This window comes from Piliocolobus tephrosceles, chromosome 10 (assembly GCF_002776525.5).
Source record: "Piliocolobus tephrosceles isolate RC106 chromosome 10, ASM277652v3, whole genome shotgun sequence".
NCBI classification, from domain to species: Eukaryota; Metazoa; Chordata; class Mammalia; order Primates; family Cercopithecidae; genus Piliocolobus; species Piliocolobus tephrosceles.
This window is the reverse complement of record NC_045443.1, coordinates 68985452-69005349: the sequence shown is the minus strand read 5'-3', so window position 1 is coordinate 69005349 and position 19898 is coordinate 68985452. Positions and strand designations below refer to the sequence as shown.

The following is a 19898-nucleotide window of genomic DNA, read 5'->3' as shown; positions in this document are numbered from 1 at the left end:
TATTCATAAGTTTTAAATTGCATGCCAGTCAGAGCAGCATGATGAAATCTCATGCCATCTAGCTCCATCCCACCTGGGACGCGAATCCTCTGTTTATCTAGCATATCCATGCAATAAACATTACTCTCTCGTTAGTCACTTAGGAGCCATCTCAGTTATCAGATGGACTGTTGCAGTATCACAGTGCCCTTATTTTAGTTTTATTACAATGTATTGTTATAATTGTTCTATTTTATTATTAGGTATTCCTCCTAATCTCTTACTGTGCCTAATTTATAAATTAAACCTTATCATAGGTATATAGGAATCGGAAAAAACATAGTATATATAGGGTTTGATATTATCCAGGGTTTCAAGCATCCACTGAGGGTGTTGGAATGTATCTCCAAGGATAAGGGGAGAGGGGCTATTGTATACTTTTAAAAGAATCTATTGTTATAAATTTTATAGACTATCAATCTCAAAAATTTCAACAAAGTCTTCGTTTTTCTATTTACTTTAGAAGCCATTTTCTGGCAATGGAAAATTTCTGGTTAGGCATTTCCTAAACTGTATTCTTTAACTTAATAGTAGTTATTCTTTATTAGTAGGCATCCCTACCACTCAAAGATACCTGTGATCAAATTTGAGAAAGATTGTCTCTACATGGGATAAAGTGTATTATTAATGACTCTAAGAAGTTAAGAAACAAACACATTTGTTTAAATGCTTCCAACAGTTAATTGTCTTCCCGAGATTTCTTTCCTGTAGAAAACATGTAGTTTGAGACTTACTATAGCAATCATAGAATAAACTGAAAGTTCATTGTTGTGCTGCTCTTTAAATTTCACAATATAAATACCCATTTATGGTTAAGTGCTCTTTGATATAAAGTTTGGATTTTTCTGTGATAGACATTTATATTCAATACCAATCACAAAAATTATCCTAATGGCAAAAAGCACTTACTATGTGAAATTATCAGATTTTATTTACAATCCCTTTGAATCTAATCCAAAGGGATTGGTTGCGATTTTCTGAAATGTGCAAATATTTGAGTGATTTGAGTGCCAACACACATATACCACAGTCTCTGCCTTGAAGGAGCATAGCAGATGAAAATGGACATGTAGACCATTACATTATAATAAGATGATGATTTTATCCAAGTCATATATAAACAGGACTCAAGGAGAAAAGCACTTATGTCCCTTTGGTATGTTTAGGGATGGTGTCACACAAGAGAGGGGAGCATCCAAGGTAAGAATTGAAAGATGACAAAGAGTTAGCTCAGTGACTAAGCTAAAGGAAGGGCAATTTGTCAAGGTTTGTTTGGTGGTTAAGAAGAACATGAAAATAGGAAGTTCAAGAGAATGGAGAAGACTTAAAAATAACACATTTTGGAGTGTTTGCTAAATAATTTATTAAACCAAAAATTCATCTGAGAAACAGACACCTCTTTTAAAAATTTTTTAATATAAAAATAGAGGTGAGGTCTCACTGTGTTGTCCAGGCTGGTCCCAAACTCCTGGCTATAAGTGATCCTCCTGCCTTGGCCTCCCAAAGTGTTGGGATTACAGGTGTGAGCCACTGCATCCAACCAATATGTGCCTTCTTGACATTAAACCCAAATATTTTGTTTTTTAAATGTTTGTAGTATAGATTTTAAAAGACTAGGGAGCAATTTGAAGATGCATTTGTTGTATTAGATTGAGCTCATTCTAACAGGGCCTTAGGGAGAGGGTGGGGAGCAATGAGGGCAGGAATAAATAAATGGAATACTGTTTTCCAGTAGCCTTGAGGACAGACACTATGTCTGTCTGGCACATCCTAGTTTGATCAATGTCTCTTAGTGAGTTTTAAGATAGTATTTTTGGGCCAGGTACGGTGGCTCACACCTGTAATCCCAGCAATTTGGGAGGCCAAGGTGGGCGGATCACCTGAGGTTGGGAGTTCTAGACCAGCCTGACCAACATGGGGAAACCATGTCTCTACTAAAAATACAAAATTAGCTGGGCATGGTGGTGCGTGCCTGTGATCCCAGCTACTCAGGAGGCTGAGGCAGGAGAATCAGTTGAACTCGGGAGGTGGAGGTTCTGGTGAGCTGAGATTGTGCCATTGCACTCCAGCCTGAGCAACCAGAGCGAAAAATCTCAAAAAAAAAAAAAAAAAGAAAAAAAAAAAAGATAGCATTTTTTGTATTATTACATTACTCCAATCTTTTTTTTTTTTTTTAAGACAGTCTCACACTATTGCCCGAGCTGGAGTACAATGGCACAATCTCGGCTCATTGCAACCTCCGCCTCCCGGGTTCAAGCGATTCTCCTGCCTCAGCCTCCTGAGTAGCTGGGATTACAGGCACCCGCCACCATGCCTGGCTTATTTTTTGTATTTTTTAGCAGAGACGGAGTTTCACTATGTTGGCCAGGCTGGTCTGGAACTCCTGACTTTGTGATCCGCCCACCTCGGCCTCCCAAAGTGCTGGGATTACAGGTGTGAGCCACTGCGCCCGGCCCGAAACAATGTTTTAATCAGAAAAAAATTAATAAAATATCACAATCTTCTTTCCCTTTTGTTAGTAAAATTGTGCTTTGATAATGTCTTTTTTTGTTTGTTTGTTTTTTAAGAGACAGGGTTGCACTCTGTTGCCCAGGCTGAAGTGCAGTGGTGCAATTATAGTTCACTGCAGCCTTGAACTCCTGGGCTCAAGCAGTCCTCCTGCCTCAGCCTCCTGAGTAGCTAGGGGACTACGTCACATGCCTCCATGCCTGGCTAATTTTTATTTCATTATTTTTGTAGAGACGGGTGTCTCGCTAAGTTGCCCAGGCTGGTCTTAAACTCCTGGCCTTAAGTGATCCACCCACCTTAGCCCCACAACATGCTGGGATTACAGGCATGAACCCCTGTACTTAGCCTGCAAATACATTTTTGTGTGAGCCTCAAATTATGGTCAGGATAGAGATAGACTCTTACCATTTTCATAGCCCTTCGTATATCTCGTCTAGATTGCCTAACCAGTATCTAAAACAGTGCAAATAAACTATAATGTACATTTAGATACAACTTGAGCAACAAAAATGAAAATAATTTCTCTTCAAGGCTTTACATTATCTTTATTTGTTTTACCATTTGCTTCAGTTTAGGGAGAAGGACTTCACAGAAATCTTTTAGCGGGTCAGTGTAAAAGAACTTTCACAGAAATATTTATGTACATTTCTTAGAAATAACAGGCATGACAGTAATTTCCTTGGGGAAAAATGTTTAATATCACCATACTCAGAATACATTTTTGTGAATATGCAATTATTTAGTATACATTACAAAATCCTCAATTTTAGAAAGTTTCCAACTGTCTAAATATCAGAAGAATCCAATATTTTGGTACAAAGATGAACCATTTCCTATATTATAGCAAAATTAAAATCTACCCGTATTCTAACATTGAGAAATGAGATAAAACACAGTATTATAAAGTCTACTTTATAGAAAAGATCAAGCGACCTCAAAGACTTTACTATTTTCATATTTTAAGACACATGATTTGTCCTATTTTAGTAACCTGCTTCACATGTTAAACAAAGGGTAATGTGAACAGCAGAGAGGATTTGTTGGCAGAAGATCTATGTTCAATCTAGAACTATCTAGATCACAGACATTTCTATTCCTTGTGCAAGTTGGCACATAGTAAATGCCCAAATGAATAAATAAATCGAATTAACAAAGATGTCTTCATGTGTAAATCAGAGGTAACACCACCTACCACACAGAATGTAAGGAAAAAGAGAACAAATAAATACCAAAGTGCTTTATAAGATTCTGAGTTATTTTAAAAATCTGTGTTCATAGGTTTGTTATTTTACACAAAATACCAAATTTCAAATGAACTCCAGTACTGCATTTTGATGTACTATTTTATTTATAGCTATGTTTTCCTTTTAACAAAGATACCATTAACAACACATTTGTTCAGTGTTCATTTTAAAGGGTAAAAACGTTGTCTTATAGCTCCTTCAATAAAACACCATAATTCAGGTCAAATGCCAATGTCCTTGTACCTCCTTTGCTAAGTCAATACAAGGAGGATTATGTTTTGTTTCAAAACAAAAGCATTTGATTATAAAAAGGTCTACAGTTTATAGTTCTTACTGAATTCCAATTCAACAGCATTTACTAAAGGGACTAAATAGCTATTTATTTTGTAGCATTTATCATATTGTGTTATAAATATTACTTGTTTCTCTCAGGAGATAGAGCAACTTGAGGGTAGAAAATAATGTCATATTCTTTTGTATATCAAGTACCTAGCCTTTGGCTGGTTCTTTGTAGAGGTTGGTGCCCAATAGAGGACAAATAAACAGAAGATCTGTGTTGTGACCAGCAGAGGAAAAAAAGCTATTAAAATTTCAGTTAGTTTTATGGTCAGGGTGATAAAAAGAAACCTATCGAACTGAAAGCAGGATTTTAATAGGCTCCTTTTAGGTTTTTCTCTGTGAATAAAGCTAGTTCAAAGGTAGACAAATGTATACTAATAAAACAATTTGATGCAAAGAGTTTGGAGCATGTTGTCAAGACAGTAAAACGGAAATGACAGAGAAAACACAGAAAAGTTCACTCTAAAATTATTGAGTAGTAGTTTATTTAATACTGTCAAGTAATAATGAATGAAGATGAAGTAACGTTGTCAAAAAGTTTTATTTTACAATATTTTATTTTTATGATTTTTAAAATTTATTAAGATTTCAAGGTATTATTGTAGATGGGAACTGGGCTACATAAGTAAGTGTTTTGTATCTGGGGTGAAGGGTGAACCACATGAGAGTGGTTATACTTGGAAAAAATAGTTTTTATTCAAATGATTATTTGTCCAACTTATTTTGAGTTATAAGGTAGATGTGGTCAGTAAATGTTTGATGATGATTATATGCTGGTGAAAAGTTATTTGAAACCATACTAGAAAAAAATAAATATGTAATGACAGTTCCAAGGAACTACATCTAATACTTAAGATAAAGATAAAATAACTAGCAAGATTTATAACATCCACAAAAAGATTTTCATAAATATCTGTTTTAAATACTTCATGGGCATTCTAAGAGACTTTTCCTACCTTTGCATTTCCTTGGGAGGCATTCCTTAGTAAAGAGAGTGCTAAAACTGTAAAAGAATTCTTACTAGGATCCAAGCAAATGCAATCCTAAATAGTTGGCAAAAAGAGGGAATTTTATTTTTAATCATAAAGTAGCTATTACTTTACAGGAAAGTTTTACAGCAATTTATGACTTTTTATGACATAATTATGAATTATGCTACCTTCGTATGTTAGTATCACAAGTTTGAATTAAATAGGTTGAGTTAAATAACTTGATTATATATTAACACATTTTTACATGATTTCAACAAAGCTGTTTGAAGCAAAGAGTTCCTATTAAACATTAGTGAAATAAAGCAAACCCTTTAATTGTTCAAGTGCCAATGATAAGAATAGTTCTGATACTTTTATTTTGTAAAATAATTAGCATTTGCATACCACTATCACAGACATACGCATATTTCTATAGGGAACATTTAATTTCCCTTACGCACTATGGTTGCTTTATTTGTTTTTGCTGTTGTTGTTGTTGTTTTAGAGACAGGGGTCTCTCCATTGCCCAGGCTGGAGTGCAGTGGTGCAATCACAGCTCACCATAGCCTCAACCTCCTAGGTTCAAGTGATCTTCCCACCTTACCCTCCCAAGTAGCTGGGAACACAGGCATGCTGGTTGCTCTATTTCACTCACTAAAAAAGGAGACAAAAAGCAAGCTGATGTCTAAGATAAACTGATGCCATTTTAAGTTATTAATACAAATTGTGAAGATATAAGTAGTTTTCTGTGATTAAATTTTACTGTGGGTTTATGAAGAGGAAAAAAAAAAATCCCACTATATTGATATACTATTTCTGAGGTATAGCATGCATTTAGAAAGTAGTTAAAAAGAAAACAGAAAACCTTAGGAGATTTGGTTATCAACAAATACGTAAGCACCAATTTTGAAGTTGGAAATGTAAGTTTTTTAATATGAGAAAAAGAGTAGTATACATTTACTTAGCTAGGTCCTGAACTCTGAATTATTTTACAACATTTTCTTAGGTGAATATTATCAGCTACTAGATTTTACTAGTTTAAAGTACTTGAGGCCTTACCTAGTTTGGATGACTCAATGGTACTTCACATTCAAATATTTTCAAAATATTTTACAACCTATTTTAAAATCTAATATTCTTACGATAGAGGCCATGACAAGCTCACTTTTACTGGTAAAACAAAATACAGAAAGTTTTAATTTAAAAACTTGCCCTGTACCTTTTTTTTCTATAAATTTTTCAAATCACAGTGCCAATTATAATTTAATACAAAACCCAGCAGTTTTAAGGTCATGTAAATGTTGGTTAACTCTTATTTAGCATCTTATTTAGAATGCAATATGCCAACTTTGGTACAGGAAAAAATTCTTTTCTAATGTAAGTTAACCATATTACTTATCATAAGCTGTTCTTTTAATAGTAGTTTAAAAAGACAGAAACAAAAAACACCTTTCAAACATACAATTTATTGGCAAAAATTTTAAGTCCATAATTCTAACGTAAGGCACTTCCATTCATTTTCAAATAAAAATTTCATACAAATTTTTTTATTCTTTTGTAATCAAGTCTTCACAAATTATACAGTAATGTTACTTCAAGTAAAACTTTATTAAATAATGCATTTTGGCGTTAAGTGCCATAATTATCTTTACTTCTGAAAAGAATGAAGGATAGGCATCAAGCTCTGTGCAAGCTAAACTGAAATGAAGGTACTCTTGGTCTGTTTTAGATTTAGACTTGGCAGTGTTTTATCTTGTTGATCTTGTTCAAGGATCTTAAAATCTTCCAAAGGAAGAGTGCTTAAGGCAGTTGGTAAAATGTGTTCTGATGTACCTTTAGGTAATACACTATTCGCCTCTAAATTCTTTACCAAACAAGTGGCTTTGATCCATCTTCGAGTTGCTCTGCGTTCCTTTTGTAGGCAAGTTTTCATTTTTCTTCTTAAGCTTGCTATTTCTTTTTCCAGTTTAATGATCCTCTTTTTTGCCTCCATAGGATTCCTAAAGGCATAGCTGTGTTCAAGTAGTACTTGCTGACTACTAATGTTTGATTTTAAATTAGATGGTCCAGCTGGGGAACAACTGTTGCTTTTCTTCAGAAGATTCCTTGACTTGAGTTTCTGAGCCGAATAAAATTAGAGGGTTGAACATAAATTATGAAATATCACAAATAAGCAAATAGTGTCCAGTTTTGGATAACAGAGTATTTAAACTGTTCTTTTAAAAGTCAATATCAAAACCTTAATAGGAAACAGCAGCAGCCATCTCATGTAATCCAAGATTAAGTATTTTAACTGGCTGAATAAACTCTAGTCACCTACTTCTTTTTGTCCCATATCCAGAGAGATTCAAACATTGATTTGGAAATCGACAATGGACGTCCAAGGTTTTTTCCAAATTATTGACTATGATTCTATAGAGACTTTATAGAGATTAAGGTCAATTTAGAATATATGTAGATATTATTTATGATATTAATTTGATCCCCTTTTAATTAAATACCATTTTCTCAATCTGATGAATATTTTAGAACCAGGGTCCTACTTAATGAAAACTGAAGGATCTGGAGAAATATATTCTTAAGTATCAAGTTTCTAAATTTATTTACCTATTAATTTTTGATGGTTACATCTTCAAGGATTTAAAATCTGGCTGGAATATTTGCCAAAATCAGGAGTTTTTTTTTTGCTTTTATCTCTTTCATTCAAATGGTCATCAAGTCCTGTAAATTCTACCCACTAAATATTCTTACCATGAATCCTCTCCTCTCCGTCATTCTTTTTTTTCCTTTCTCTGTTCCACAGTAAGGCTGAACACTGTCATTCTCGATGTCACTACTTACACTGGGCCTCTATCATATCTGTTCTGACTGTATTATTCTTTATTGATCTCTGCACTTCATTTTGATCCTCATTAATCCACATTCTGCCATGAGAATAATTTTTCTAGAATATTTGACATTTCTATTCTGGCCAAATTATTCTTTGCCTACCTATTATCTAAAGGAAAAAAAAATCTTTACATGGCACACTATACAATTTAGGATCTCACCCCATTCTGCAATTTACCATCTTGATTTATACTCCAGCAATACTAAGCCACTGAGAGTTTCCAGATTACATCATATCCTCATAAGTCTGTGTCTTTTATTCATAAACATTTTTTGAAACACATACTATGAATTCTGGGGACACAACACTGAACAAATAAGACAATATGGTTCCTATCCTCATGAAACCTCAGTTAGTCCCTCTGCCTAGGGAATTGACAGGGACTCTTTTTTGATCTTTGTATCTCTAGCACTGAGCTTAGATTCTGGCATAATGGAAAGTTTACTTGTATTTATTAAATAAATAATCAAAATGTCAAAAATAAGGTACATTTCAAATTCAGTATTTGAGTATATACTATGTCCCAGACACTGTTTGAGGTGCTGAGGATTCACACATGAAAAAGACTAAGTTCTTGCCCTCTTGGAGCTTTTCTAACATCAGTGGTAATTAGCTTACCACAACCTGGTCTCCCATTCAGATAATAACTCATATACATTTAAAAGTTTAACTGTTACAAACAAGAGAAACAGTAGTTTTTCCTCTCTCAGAGGAAAACATGTTTGTCCTGCCTTTCAAAGTTAAACTATTTGTGTTCATTTTACCCTTTCTTACCCTTGGTGACCCTGTCTTTCCCAGCTAGGTTTTCCTCTCTGGTCAGATCTTCCCTAACTAGATAAAACATTGTTTTAATTCATTCATCTTATATCTTAATTCTTTCATTTTTTAATTTTACTTTTTTTGCTTCATTTTTTCTTCATTCTTTCCTTTCAAATATCACTTGCTAACATTTCCTACTCACCCCTCAGCCCACTGGTTTTTTATCTCATCATGCAACTGTAATTATTCCGTGCAAAGCCAAGATCCCTTTCCTCTATTTTAAACTCCCAAGGCTTCAAAAGCCCACTCTAAATGCCCAAGCTCTCTGAAGATTTCTGTTATGTCTGCCTCCCTCTGAACTTACATTCTTTGGTGTAACTCTGGCTGTGCTGCTCTTAAAGTACTTTACACATGTTATTTGTATGTCATTTTAAAATCAGAACACAGTGATGCTGGAAGTTTCATTACTCATACGATTTTTCAGTTTTACCAGTGGTGCAATTATTAATAATAATTGGTAATAATGTAAAATTCCAATATAGTAAAACAATTTGGATTGGGGAAAGAATATTGGAGTCAGGAGACCCAAACTCTGATTCTAGCCTGTACCTTTACTGTACAAGAGGAAGGTCTGCAACTTTTTTGAGGCATATCACTATAAATGAATTTCAGTTAATAACTGCATAAATAAAAAGGAATGGGTTCTAAAAATGGTTTTAAAAACAAGAGAGTAACATTACCTACCATAGACTTTATATGGGTACAAAAATCAAAAATGGTTGGAACAGCATCCATTTTAAGTCTTCGAGTTTGTCCTGTTAGGTCAAAACAGGAGGCTTCAAAGTGCTTTGAACAAAGAAATGTGTGTTTTCCTGGCACAAAATTTTTGCGCCTAACCAGGCGAACCCATTCTTTTCTTCTTTTAGGATCCAAAGGAAACCTTAAACAAAAAAAATATGCAACTCAAGTTCCAACTATCATAATTCTGGTTGCACCTAAATGATTAAAAGAAATTTCGAAGATGATTAAAAGTGTGTCCCATTTACATAGAAAATGTTAAACTCACAACATCCAGACACTGAAACAGAAACCAATTCATGGTAATGTTTTATAAGTTTGAAAAACTTACTCAGAAACTGACGAGTTGTTTTATATTTCAGGGCTTTTAAAAAGAGACACTTCTTCCCAATTAGCCCTTAATCTGGGCAGTAAAATAAAACATGACTAAACTGATTTAGATCAAGTTTAAGTAGAACCATTATAAGCAGGAGTAATTTCACCATGCTTTAATCTGCTGCTGATATATGTAGTCAAGAAAAGTCAGATATCTAAAGATTAAATTTTGTCAAGGAAAGCCTAGGCAGATGCTGGTACTCCTTCCTCTATGTCCCATCATTATGACACTTACCACATTATTTTGTAATTTTTCCATTTTAATTTCCAATGACATAAAGATTATAAATTTCTTGAGGACAGGGATCATTATATCTTGGCATGTATTTATCTTTGACACTTAGCACAGTGCTTTGCAAACAGCAGGGATTCAACAAAATTTGCTAAATTAATACAAATACAGAATAATAATATTCTGTATGTAAACAGCAAATATTTTTAAAAAGTCAACTCTTTAATTATGTAGTGCAGCAGAAAGCAAACTTACAAAAACGTAAAATACTTTGTAGCAATGTTTTTCCTTTCATATTTCAAGTATAAAATACAGTTGATGCTTTAACAACATGGGTTTGAACTACACAAGTCCAATTATATGTGCATTTTTTCAATAAATATATTGGAATTTGAAACAATTGGAAAAAACTTGCAGATAAACCATGTAGCCTGGAAACATCAAAAAAATTAAGACAAAGGTATGTCATTAATATATAAAATATATGTAGATGCCAGTCTATTTTATCATTTACTACCATAAAATGTACACATACTAGTCTATTTTGTCATTTACTACCGTGAAATATATAGATTTTAAAAAGTTAAAATTATCAAATTTTACAGAGACCATACATGGCATCATTCAGTCCAGAAGAATGTAAACAAATGCAAAGATGCAGTATAATGATAACTGCATAAAACCAACTGTAGTACATACTGTACTACTGTAATAATTTCATAGCCATCTTCTATTGTGGTGAGCTCAATAAGTGCTGTGAGTACCCACTTAAAGTGCCATGTGATGCTAATTCTCTCTGTCTGAGCAATTTGTCTCTCCAGTAAGTTGTGTATCATGGCAGAAAGTGATTTCTCGCAGTTCTTGCATATTTTTCATTGTATTTAGTGCTATATCATAAACCTTAACTAATACCATGATACCCATATGAAGTGCCATTAGTGATGATGGATGTGCTCTAAGAAGCAGAGTCATGACAATACAAGAAAAAGTTGAATTGCTTGAGAGAGATATATATATCCCCCACAGATTTAGGTCTGCAGCTGTGGTTGCCTGCCATTTCAAAATAAATAAATCCAGGACCATTGTTAAAAAAAAAACAATCGTCAAGCTGTTGCTACAGCTATGCCAGCAGGTACAAAGATCTTGCACTTTTTGTGAAATATCTTTCTATTCTGTATTGGAAATGCAGCTTTTATGTGAGTGCACAATTGCTGTAAGAAAGTCATACCTATATTCCAGGACTACAGGTAGTTTTTTTTTAGAAAGAAAATTTTTTAGAAAAATCATATTAGAGTTTATATAGAACTCTGGAGAAAAAGTGAGGCTGTCATATGATAAAACAAAAGGAAGGTGAATGATTTGAAGCTGCAAATTTAATGCCATCAGAGGATGTCTGATAATTTTAGAAAGAGGTTTGGCTTAAAAAATGTCAAGATAAGAGAGAGACAGCTTCTGCTGACCAAGAGGCTGCAGATGTTCCCCGATGCCATTAAGTTCATTCAAGAGAAAGGCTATCTGTCTGAACAGGTTTTTGATGCAGACAAAAATGCCCTTTCTTGAAAAAAAATGCCACAAAGGATATTTATTAGTAAGGAAGAGATGCAAACATCAGGACTTAAGGCAAGAAGGCATAGGCTAACACTGTTTTGTACAAATGCAGTGCAATTCTGCCCTTATCTACAAACCTGCTAAACCCTGAGCTTTGAAAAGGAAAGATAAACACCAGCTGCCAGTCTTTTTGTTGTAAAATGAGAGGCCCAGACACTGAGAACTCTTTCTCTGGATTGGTTCCGTTAAATTTAGGAAGCACGTTGCCAGTAAGGTACTGCCTTTTAAAGTTCTTTCCATTTTGGACAATGCCCCTGGTCACCAAGATCCGTGAGTCCAACACAGAAAGTGTCAAAGTGGTCTATTTGCCCTCAAATTCAATGTCTTTAATTCAACTTCTAGATCAGAGGGTCACAAGTTTTAAGGATCATTACACATGGTACTCTATGGAAAGGATTGCCAACGTGATGGAAAAAAACCCCAACAAAGATAGAAAGCATCGTGAAAGTATACAAGGACTGCACCATTGAAAATTGTTACAGAAAAAGTGGTGAAAGACACCAAGCCCAAAACAATAAATTCCTGTTAAAGAAAACTGTGTATTTGTGCGTGACCTCACAGTCTTTATGACAGAGCTGATAAGGGAAATCATGAAAGAGATTGTTGATATGGCAAAAAAGGTGGACAATGACAGGTTTCAAGATATGCATCTTAAAGAAATTCAAGAACTGATTTACGACGCCACACCAGAGGAATTAACAGAAGACTGCTTGATGGAGCTGAGTGCTTCTGAACCACTGCCAGATGATGAGGAAGAAGTTGAAGAAGAAGCAATGCCAGAAAAATTGACATTAGAAAATCTGGCAGAAGGGTTCTGATTATTTAAGACTGCTTTTGACTTCTTTTATGACATGGACCCTTCTATAATAGGGTCACTGAAACTAAAGCAAACAGGGAAGAAGGATTGGTACGATATAAAACCATTTTTAGAGAAATGAACAAGAGTAAGACAGAAATTATGATGTATTTCCATAAAGTTAGAGCGAGTGTGCCTGCCTTTCCTGCCTCCCCTTCCACCTCTTTCACCTTTGCCATGCCTGAGGCAGCAAAACCAACCCCCCCGCCTTCTCCTCCTCAGCCTACTCAGTGTGAAGACGACAAGGATGAAGACCTTTATAGTGATCCACTTCCACGTAATCAATAGTAAATATATTTTCTCTTAAGATTTTTTTTTTTTTTTTGAGACAGAGTTTTGCTCTTGTTGCCCAGGCTGGACTGCAATGGCGCCATCTCGGCTCACTGCAACCTCCACCTCCCAGGTTCAAGTGATTCTTCTGCCTCAGCCTTCTAAGTAGCTGGGATTACAGTCACCTGCCACCACGCCCACCTAATTTTTGTATTTTTAATAGAGACAGGGTTTCACCATGTTGGCCAGGCTGGTCTCGAACTCCTGACCTCAGGTGACCCACCTGCCTCGGGCTCCCAAAGTGTTGGGATTATAGGGGTGAGTCACCATGCCTGGCAGGATTTTCTTAATAACATTTTCTTTTCTCTGACTTACTTTATTGTAAGAATACTGTATAGAACACATGTAACATAAAAAATGTGTTGATTGTGTTATTGTTTAAGGCTATTAGTTCAATTTGGGGGGAATCAAAAGTCATACTCTGATTTTTGACTCTGTGGTGAGGGAGCTTCTGCACCCCTAAACCCTGTATTGTTCAAGGGTCAACTATATACTGATATACATCCAGTGTGTACCTGTTAAGGAAGAGACAAATACAAGGGGCTGTCTCTAAAAATTATACCAGTAACTTGGAAATATAAGAATCAAGTCGCATGTAGTAAGCTTGTGTAAAACTCTTTGGTTTGACTACATTATCCTTTAGATATTAATTATTAAATGACTGGTGCTTAAAAAGAACCACAAAATCCAAGTTAGAAGATCATGTGGTTCCGAAGCCCCCAAATGCAGCCTCATTAGGTAACAGCTTTGGGTATATCGCATATACTAGGTTTGCTAACATTACCAGCAATGAAGGGCACAAAGAAATGAATGTCTGGATTTACAGTCAACACTCTCCCATCTTCTGTCTCCATCCCCCTCAACCCTATAGGCACCCTGATCTGAAGATACTAACATCTGTATATCACTCCACAATTCACATATGCATTTTTTTCTATTTTACAAGAAAATAGAGATTTTTTTTTTTTTTTTTTGAGACGGAGTTTCACTCTTGTTGCCAAGGCTGGAGGGCAGTGGCAGGATCTCAGCTCACTGCAACCTCTGCGTCCCGGGTTCAAGCAATTCTCCTGCCTCAGCCTCCTGAGTAGTTAGGATTACAGGCGCCCGCCACACCTGGCTAATTTTTTTTTTGTATTTTTAGTAGAGACGGTGTTTTCCATGTTGGCTAGGCTGGTCTCAAACTCTTGACCTCGGGTGATCCACCTGCCTTGGCCTCCCAAAGTGCTAGGATTACAGGCTTGAGCCACCGCGCCTGGCTGAATAATTTTCTGATAACTTACTTACTCTGCCTAGCTTCACCTCTTAACAACAATCTAGTCTCATTTCAAAGATCTCTGTCCCAGTATTTGACAGTTTGGAAATATTTCCTAAAGACTAAGCTAAAAATCAGGCTTTAAACATATTTCTTCTTGTCAGGGCCTCGATAAAGACTCAATAAATAAGTACTATCATTGTATTATTTGTGTAAGACTCTTCCACTCTAAGACTGTCTTTCAGATATTATTCAGGTCCTTAATTCTCTTTCTTTTAAAGCTCTTTTAAAAACTAGCTCCTTAATTAGGAAATCAATGCCTTGAATCAAACCTTAACTTGACCAAATTCTACTTAAGACTGTTAAGGAATCCTATCTTATTAAGGAAGTTTTCCATGATCAGAGGACCGGGTTAGATGTTGCTATAGCACTGATATCACAGTTTTTTGGTTACTTTTCTATCTTTCCCACTGGACTGTAAGTTTCTCTAGGGTAGGAGCTATGTTTTTCACTGCTTTGTCCCTGAGTTTAGCATAGTATCTAGCATTGTACCTGTTAAGCACTCAATGAACTTTTCTGAATCAATGAATCAATGAACTAATGGGGTTAATTTGGCACTACTAGTCTTTAGATTTTTCTGTGCTGAAACAATATGAATAATCAATGATTTTATATTTAATTTTAGTGTAATGTTTTTGTACAGCACTAACCTTGATCATGTTTTGGATGTGTTGTTTGGACTTTTCTCAGCACATTCAAAGAGTGGGAGATATAGCCATAAGCTAAATTTAAGTTTACCTTAATTTAATAATAAATCATCACATAAATATGATGAAATTAATATTATGGTAAGAGAAGGATATATTCTTATCTATACAGTAATAGAACCAGGCTCTTACAAATATTTGATGTTTTGAAAAGTCACTCAGTAGTTTAAACAGTGCTATGTTGTGTGCATCTTCAATAATCAGTTGAATGCCTCATACATTCCAAGCACTGTCCTAGGCACTGAAGATACAGTAGTAAACAAAATACACATACTACTTCTCTTTCATGAGTGTATACTGTAATGGGGAAGGTAGGGAATCAACTAGTTGGATGCAATAGAACAGTGGTCACTGTCTCTGGACTCAAACCAGGGCACCAATCCTGGCTCCTCTGCATAATATCTGGGTGACTTTAGGCAAGTTAACCTTTTTAGGTCTTCTTTTTATCATATATAAAGTGGTGATAAGATTGGCACCTAGTGTGGTCATAAGGATTAAATGAAAAAATGTCAGTAAATGCTTAGCCCAATGCACAGTACCTGCTAAATACTAAACAAATGCTATTTATTATTATAATAAAAGTAACTACAAGTGTCCATGAGTCTTATAAAAGGGTAAGTACAAGGTTGTATGGAATAATAAAACAGGAAGAGCTAGTCTACTCAGGAGGCCTTAAAAATTATAGGAATCAGCTAGGAAAGTTAGGGTGGGTCAGTAGAGTGTTAAGAATATCTTGGGGACAGAGAATAGTGTTATGAAATAATGCTGGAGGACCTTCTAAGTCAAAGAGTAATTTTGAACCTTGTCCACCTTATCCAAAATGGCAATGGTAAGCCATTAAAAGGCTGAATTGTGAGAGCTGTTAACAGAAAATCTGTGAGCCAGTTGTTAAACACAGCCATTATTAAAATTAAATATAAAGTTGCAATTAAATAAATTAAAATGAAAAGGTAATGAATACCAAAATCCCCAAATTTCCTAGTGATTTTACTGTTATCTTTACTCTTAAGGTTGTCTGTTGTATCTGTATGGTGGAAATACTATCGAATAGTGTGAGACTGCACATCTCTTCCCAACTCCATAATCAGTGATGTTACATTGATAGCTTGAAACTAGACTTGGTAGTAGTATTTACATCATAGAAGGTGGGGAAACACTACAAATCAGGGCTTTTTCCCCTTCCTAGAGAACCATTTATTAAATATTTAGCAACATCCTATTGATTATAGAAGAGTGGCTAGGAGTGCATGGATGGAAACAGTGAGCCAGTTAAAAGCCTACTGTAATAATCTAATCAAGGTGTAATGGTGAGAAGTCAAGGGAGAAAGACTTCCAAGTTTCCAGATGGGTAGTGTCTTCATTTACTGAGAAACAGAGTAGAGAAAGTGGGGGTATGTTTGGGGAAGGGCAGTTTGTCAATATAGATAACAAATCTGGGTAACTAAAAGACCAGAGAAATACTGAGTAGACACTTGCCTATAGGTCTAGAACTCATTAGACAGAGATGGACTGGAGATACTGATTTGGGAGGCATCAACAGGTAGATGCTGAGACCACAGAACAGCTGAAATTATTTTGACATGAGTGTGAAGACCTGGGTTAAGGAGTAGAGAGAAGAGTAGCAAAGGAGATTGAAGACAGGCCAAAAAAGTAAGAAGATAATCATAAAATTAGTGTCAATTAATTTAAAAGTGGAGAGTATTTCAAGGAGGAAATGATCACACACCATGAAAAATGAATGTAGAGAGACATAAAGGTCATGTTAGCAAGAGCAATTTCAGATTACTGGGGAGACTTAAGACTAGAGTTGGCTAAGAGGTAAAAAAGATAGAGACAGTAAGTTTAGGCAAAATAACTTGCACATGGAGATACAGAAGTCTATTAATGGCCAGGCACAGTGGCTTATGCCTGTAATCCCAGCACTTTGGGAGGCCGAGGCAGGCGGATCACGAGGTCAGGAGTTCGAGACCAGCCTGGCCAATATGGTGAAGCCCAGTCTCTTCTAAGAAATATAAAAATTAGCCAGTCATGTGGGCATGCACCTGTAGTCCCAGAGATTCGGGAGGCTGAGGCAGGAGAATGGCTGGAACCCAGAATGTGGAGGTTGCAGTGAGCCAAAATCACACCACTGTACTCCAGCCTGGGTGACAGAATGAGACTCTGTCTCAAAAAAAAAAAAAAAAAAAAAAAAAAAGTCTACTAATGTCCCAGTAGTAAAGGAGTGAATCAGTTGAACCTGGTTTGTATTTACGAAATAGGAATGTATTTTTATTATAACGAATACTATTTTAAGACCTAAATTTCTGATGTTACACATGAAAATATTCAATTCATAGGCAAATTTTATGCATGTTATTGTACCACCATCCATCTTTTTTTTTGTTTTTTCTTGACCCTGGCAATACAGGGTCTCACTGTATTGCCCAGGCTAGAGTACAGTGGCACAATCCCGGCTCAGTGCAGCCTCAACTTCCCCAGTTCAGGCAGTCCTCCCACCTCAGCCTCCCAAGTAGCTGGGACTACAGGCACGCATCACCACGGCCAGCTAATTTTTTTGTAGAGACGAAGTTTCACCATGTTTTCTAGGCTGTTCTCAAACTCCTGGGCTCAAGTGATCAGCCCACCCTGACCTCCCGAAGTGCTAGGATTACAGGTGTGAGCCAACACACTGGGTTAAACATTGTTATTGGTGTCTGGACTACCCTCCCTCATCTATCCAAATTACTAAATTCAGTAGTTTCTCCTAGAACATTTCTCAAATCTGTCCCCTCCTCTCCAATTCTACTCTAATATCACCCTAGTCTAGAAAATTGGGTGGACTTTCCTTGTTTTATTTACTACAGCTTCCTAACTAGTTTTTCTCTGTCAGCTCACACCTTCCCTAATCCAATGCTGATTGTGCCAGCAACTGAGTACAGGGTTTAGTTTAGTTGACATTGTAACAAGATTTCCCTGTGAAGGAAAAAATAGGTACATTAATATTCTGTAATAAGTTCCTTTCTCATCAAGTTCATTCCCGATGATGCTTGACCAGCACTTTCAGTAATACTACGATTCTCTACACTGCAACCAGAGGACTTTTTAATATGCAAATCTAATCGTGCCATTCATTTTTTAAACCCTCCATGGCTTCTTAAGTACTCTTAGGATAAAACAGAAAATACTTAAGTAGCATGCAGGACCAAATCTGTCATCCTCTGGTCTCATGTGAAATATCACATCCTTTGAGAAGTGTTTTTTGACTTTCCAAGACTAAGTCAGGTCTCTGAATGTTTCTTCTGTGGCACTTAATTATAATGATTTATGTCTTTCTCCACCACTAAATTCTAAACTCCAGGAGGATTAGAACTTTCTGGATCCTTAGCACAATGTCAGGTAATTAGGAACTCCGTACATACTTGATGGATGAATGAACAAAGCACTACATATGCATGAACTAGTTTAAAAACAGAAACATCACAAGATTTTTTTTAAGTGGCAGATTTTAATAAAAGTACAGTTCGTAATAGTGAGGTAGGGAAAAAGGTCAAGGATATAATTTCTACATACTAACATCACATACGTTGTTAGGTATATAAAATACATAAAATCGGGACCGGTGTCACTTAACTTAATGTGTCTTTTCTTCAGGCACGTGGCAGGCACTTGCAGAGAAGGTAAACATTTACAGAGTACCTGTTATTTTCCAAGCATTGTTCAAAGTGCTTTCAAGAGTTCTGGTTTGACAGAACTAAAGAATTTTGATTTTTCTTCCAGCAAACAAAAGAAAACCTAGGTTCTTTTTATTACTCTGTTCTAGTAAGAACAGAAAGGTTATCTTTTGCACTTTAATTAACATCGCTTAATTCCATGGCTATCAAAGATGACTCAATTCCTCCGCAGAATTACTATGTGACTATTAGAAATCTAAATGCCTCCCAAGTCAATTCATCTAGTGAGAATTTCCTAATTTTAACGGGAACACAGCAGGCTTTTACGGTGATTGCTGATTGAATGGGAAGATCTCTTTCTCCCTTACGGCGTCATTCATGTCAAAACCCGGTCTAACAGAGGAATAAAAGAGTAGAAAATTACGATATCCTCCTGTTACTTTTTTACTAAGGGGTAATCACCAAACAGTACTTGGATTTCTTTTAGAAAATGAGTAAAGCTTCCCCGAAAGCGGGGAAAAATTGGACAGATTTGAGAAAAACAAAGGACGTATGATGCTTCCCTGCTACCAGCTGGGAAAGTTATTAGAATTAGGAGAATCCTCCTGTTCCTTCCACACAAGCGATAGCCAGAATAGGAACTCCAGTTTCCGTCACCCCCACTCCCTGCCCAGGTTACCTGTGGAAGCTGATGTTAATGTGCTTGTTGTAGGTAGTGGCACAGCCCGCCGCGGCGCAATTGGTCGGCATTTCCCTTTCCCACTCATTCAGCGCCCTTAAGTCTCTACTGAGGCGCTGGCTGCTAAGCTTCCTTCTGGCAGAGGCTGGACAATCGAGGCAGGCGTGCCTTAATCGTGAGAGCTTAGTCGTGAGAGCCGAGTGGGAAGAAGGGGTGTGTATGTGGGGGCGGAGGCGAGGGAGGGTCAGCCTTCCCTTTCTCTTTATTAATATGGCGGACTAGAGCCCACAGAACTGGCCCTCCTAGAGCTCTAGTCGCCTTCGCTTGACTTCACCAACATGGCGGACACAACCCGTTCTCTCTCCCCGCCCCCAAAAGAGAGCGGATCTACTGCGTTTCTTTGGCAGCGGTCCTCACAGCAATTAAAAGGAAGTGTTTTCCCCTCCGATTACTATAAATTATAAGAGTTTTACAATAAAACTCTCTCAAGGATGCAACTAAGAGCAGCTCCACCTACTTCTGCATGCACCCAGCTGTACCAGGCCAGATCCTGCAGTGGGTGTGACCCGTAGACCGGAAGAGTGAACCCGAAGAAAGAAGA

The 19898-nt window shown here is 36.3% G+C and overlaps 1 protein-coding gene across 1 annotated transcript; it reads right to left on the bottom strand.

The window, feature by feature from the left end:
* Positions 1–3221: 3221 nt before the first annotated feature.
* Positions 3222–19875, bottom strand: THAP2 (THAP domain containing 2). Its single transcript, XM_023226512.2, has 3 exons — positions 19298–19875; positions 9495–9690; positions 3222–7220 (listed from the first exon to the last, which is right to left on the bottom strand). Exons 1-3 carry the CDS (start codon positions 19366–19368, stop codon positions 6795–6797), a joined length of 693 nt encoding a protein of 230 aa, XP_023082280.1. The 5' UTR covers positions 19369–19875; the 3' UTR covers positions 3222–6794.
* Between the last annotated feature and the right edge of the window lie 23 nt (positions 19876–19898).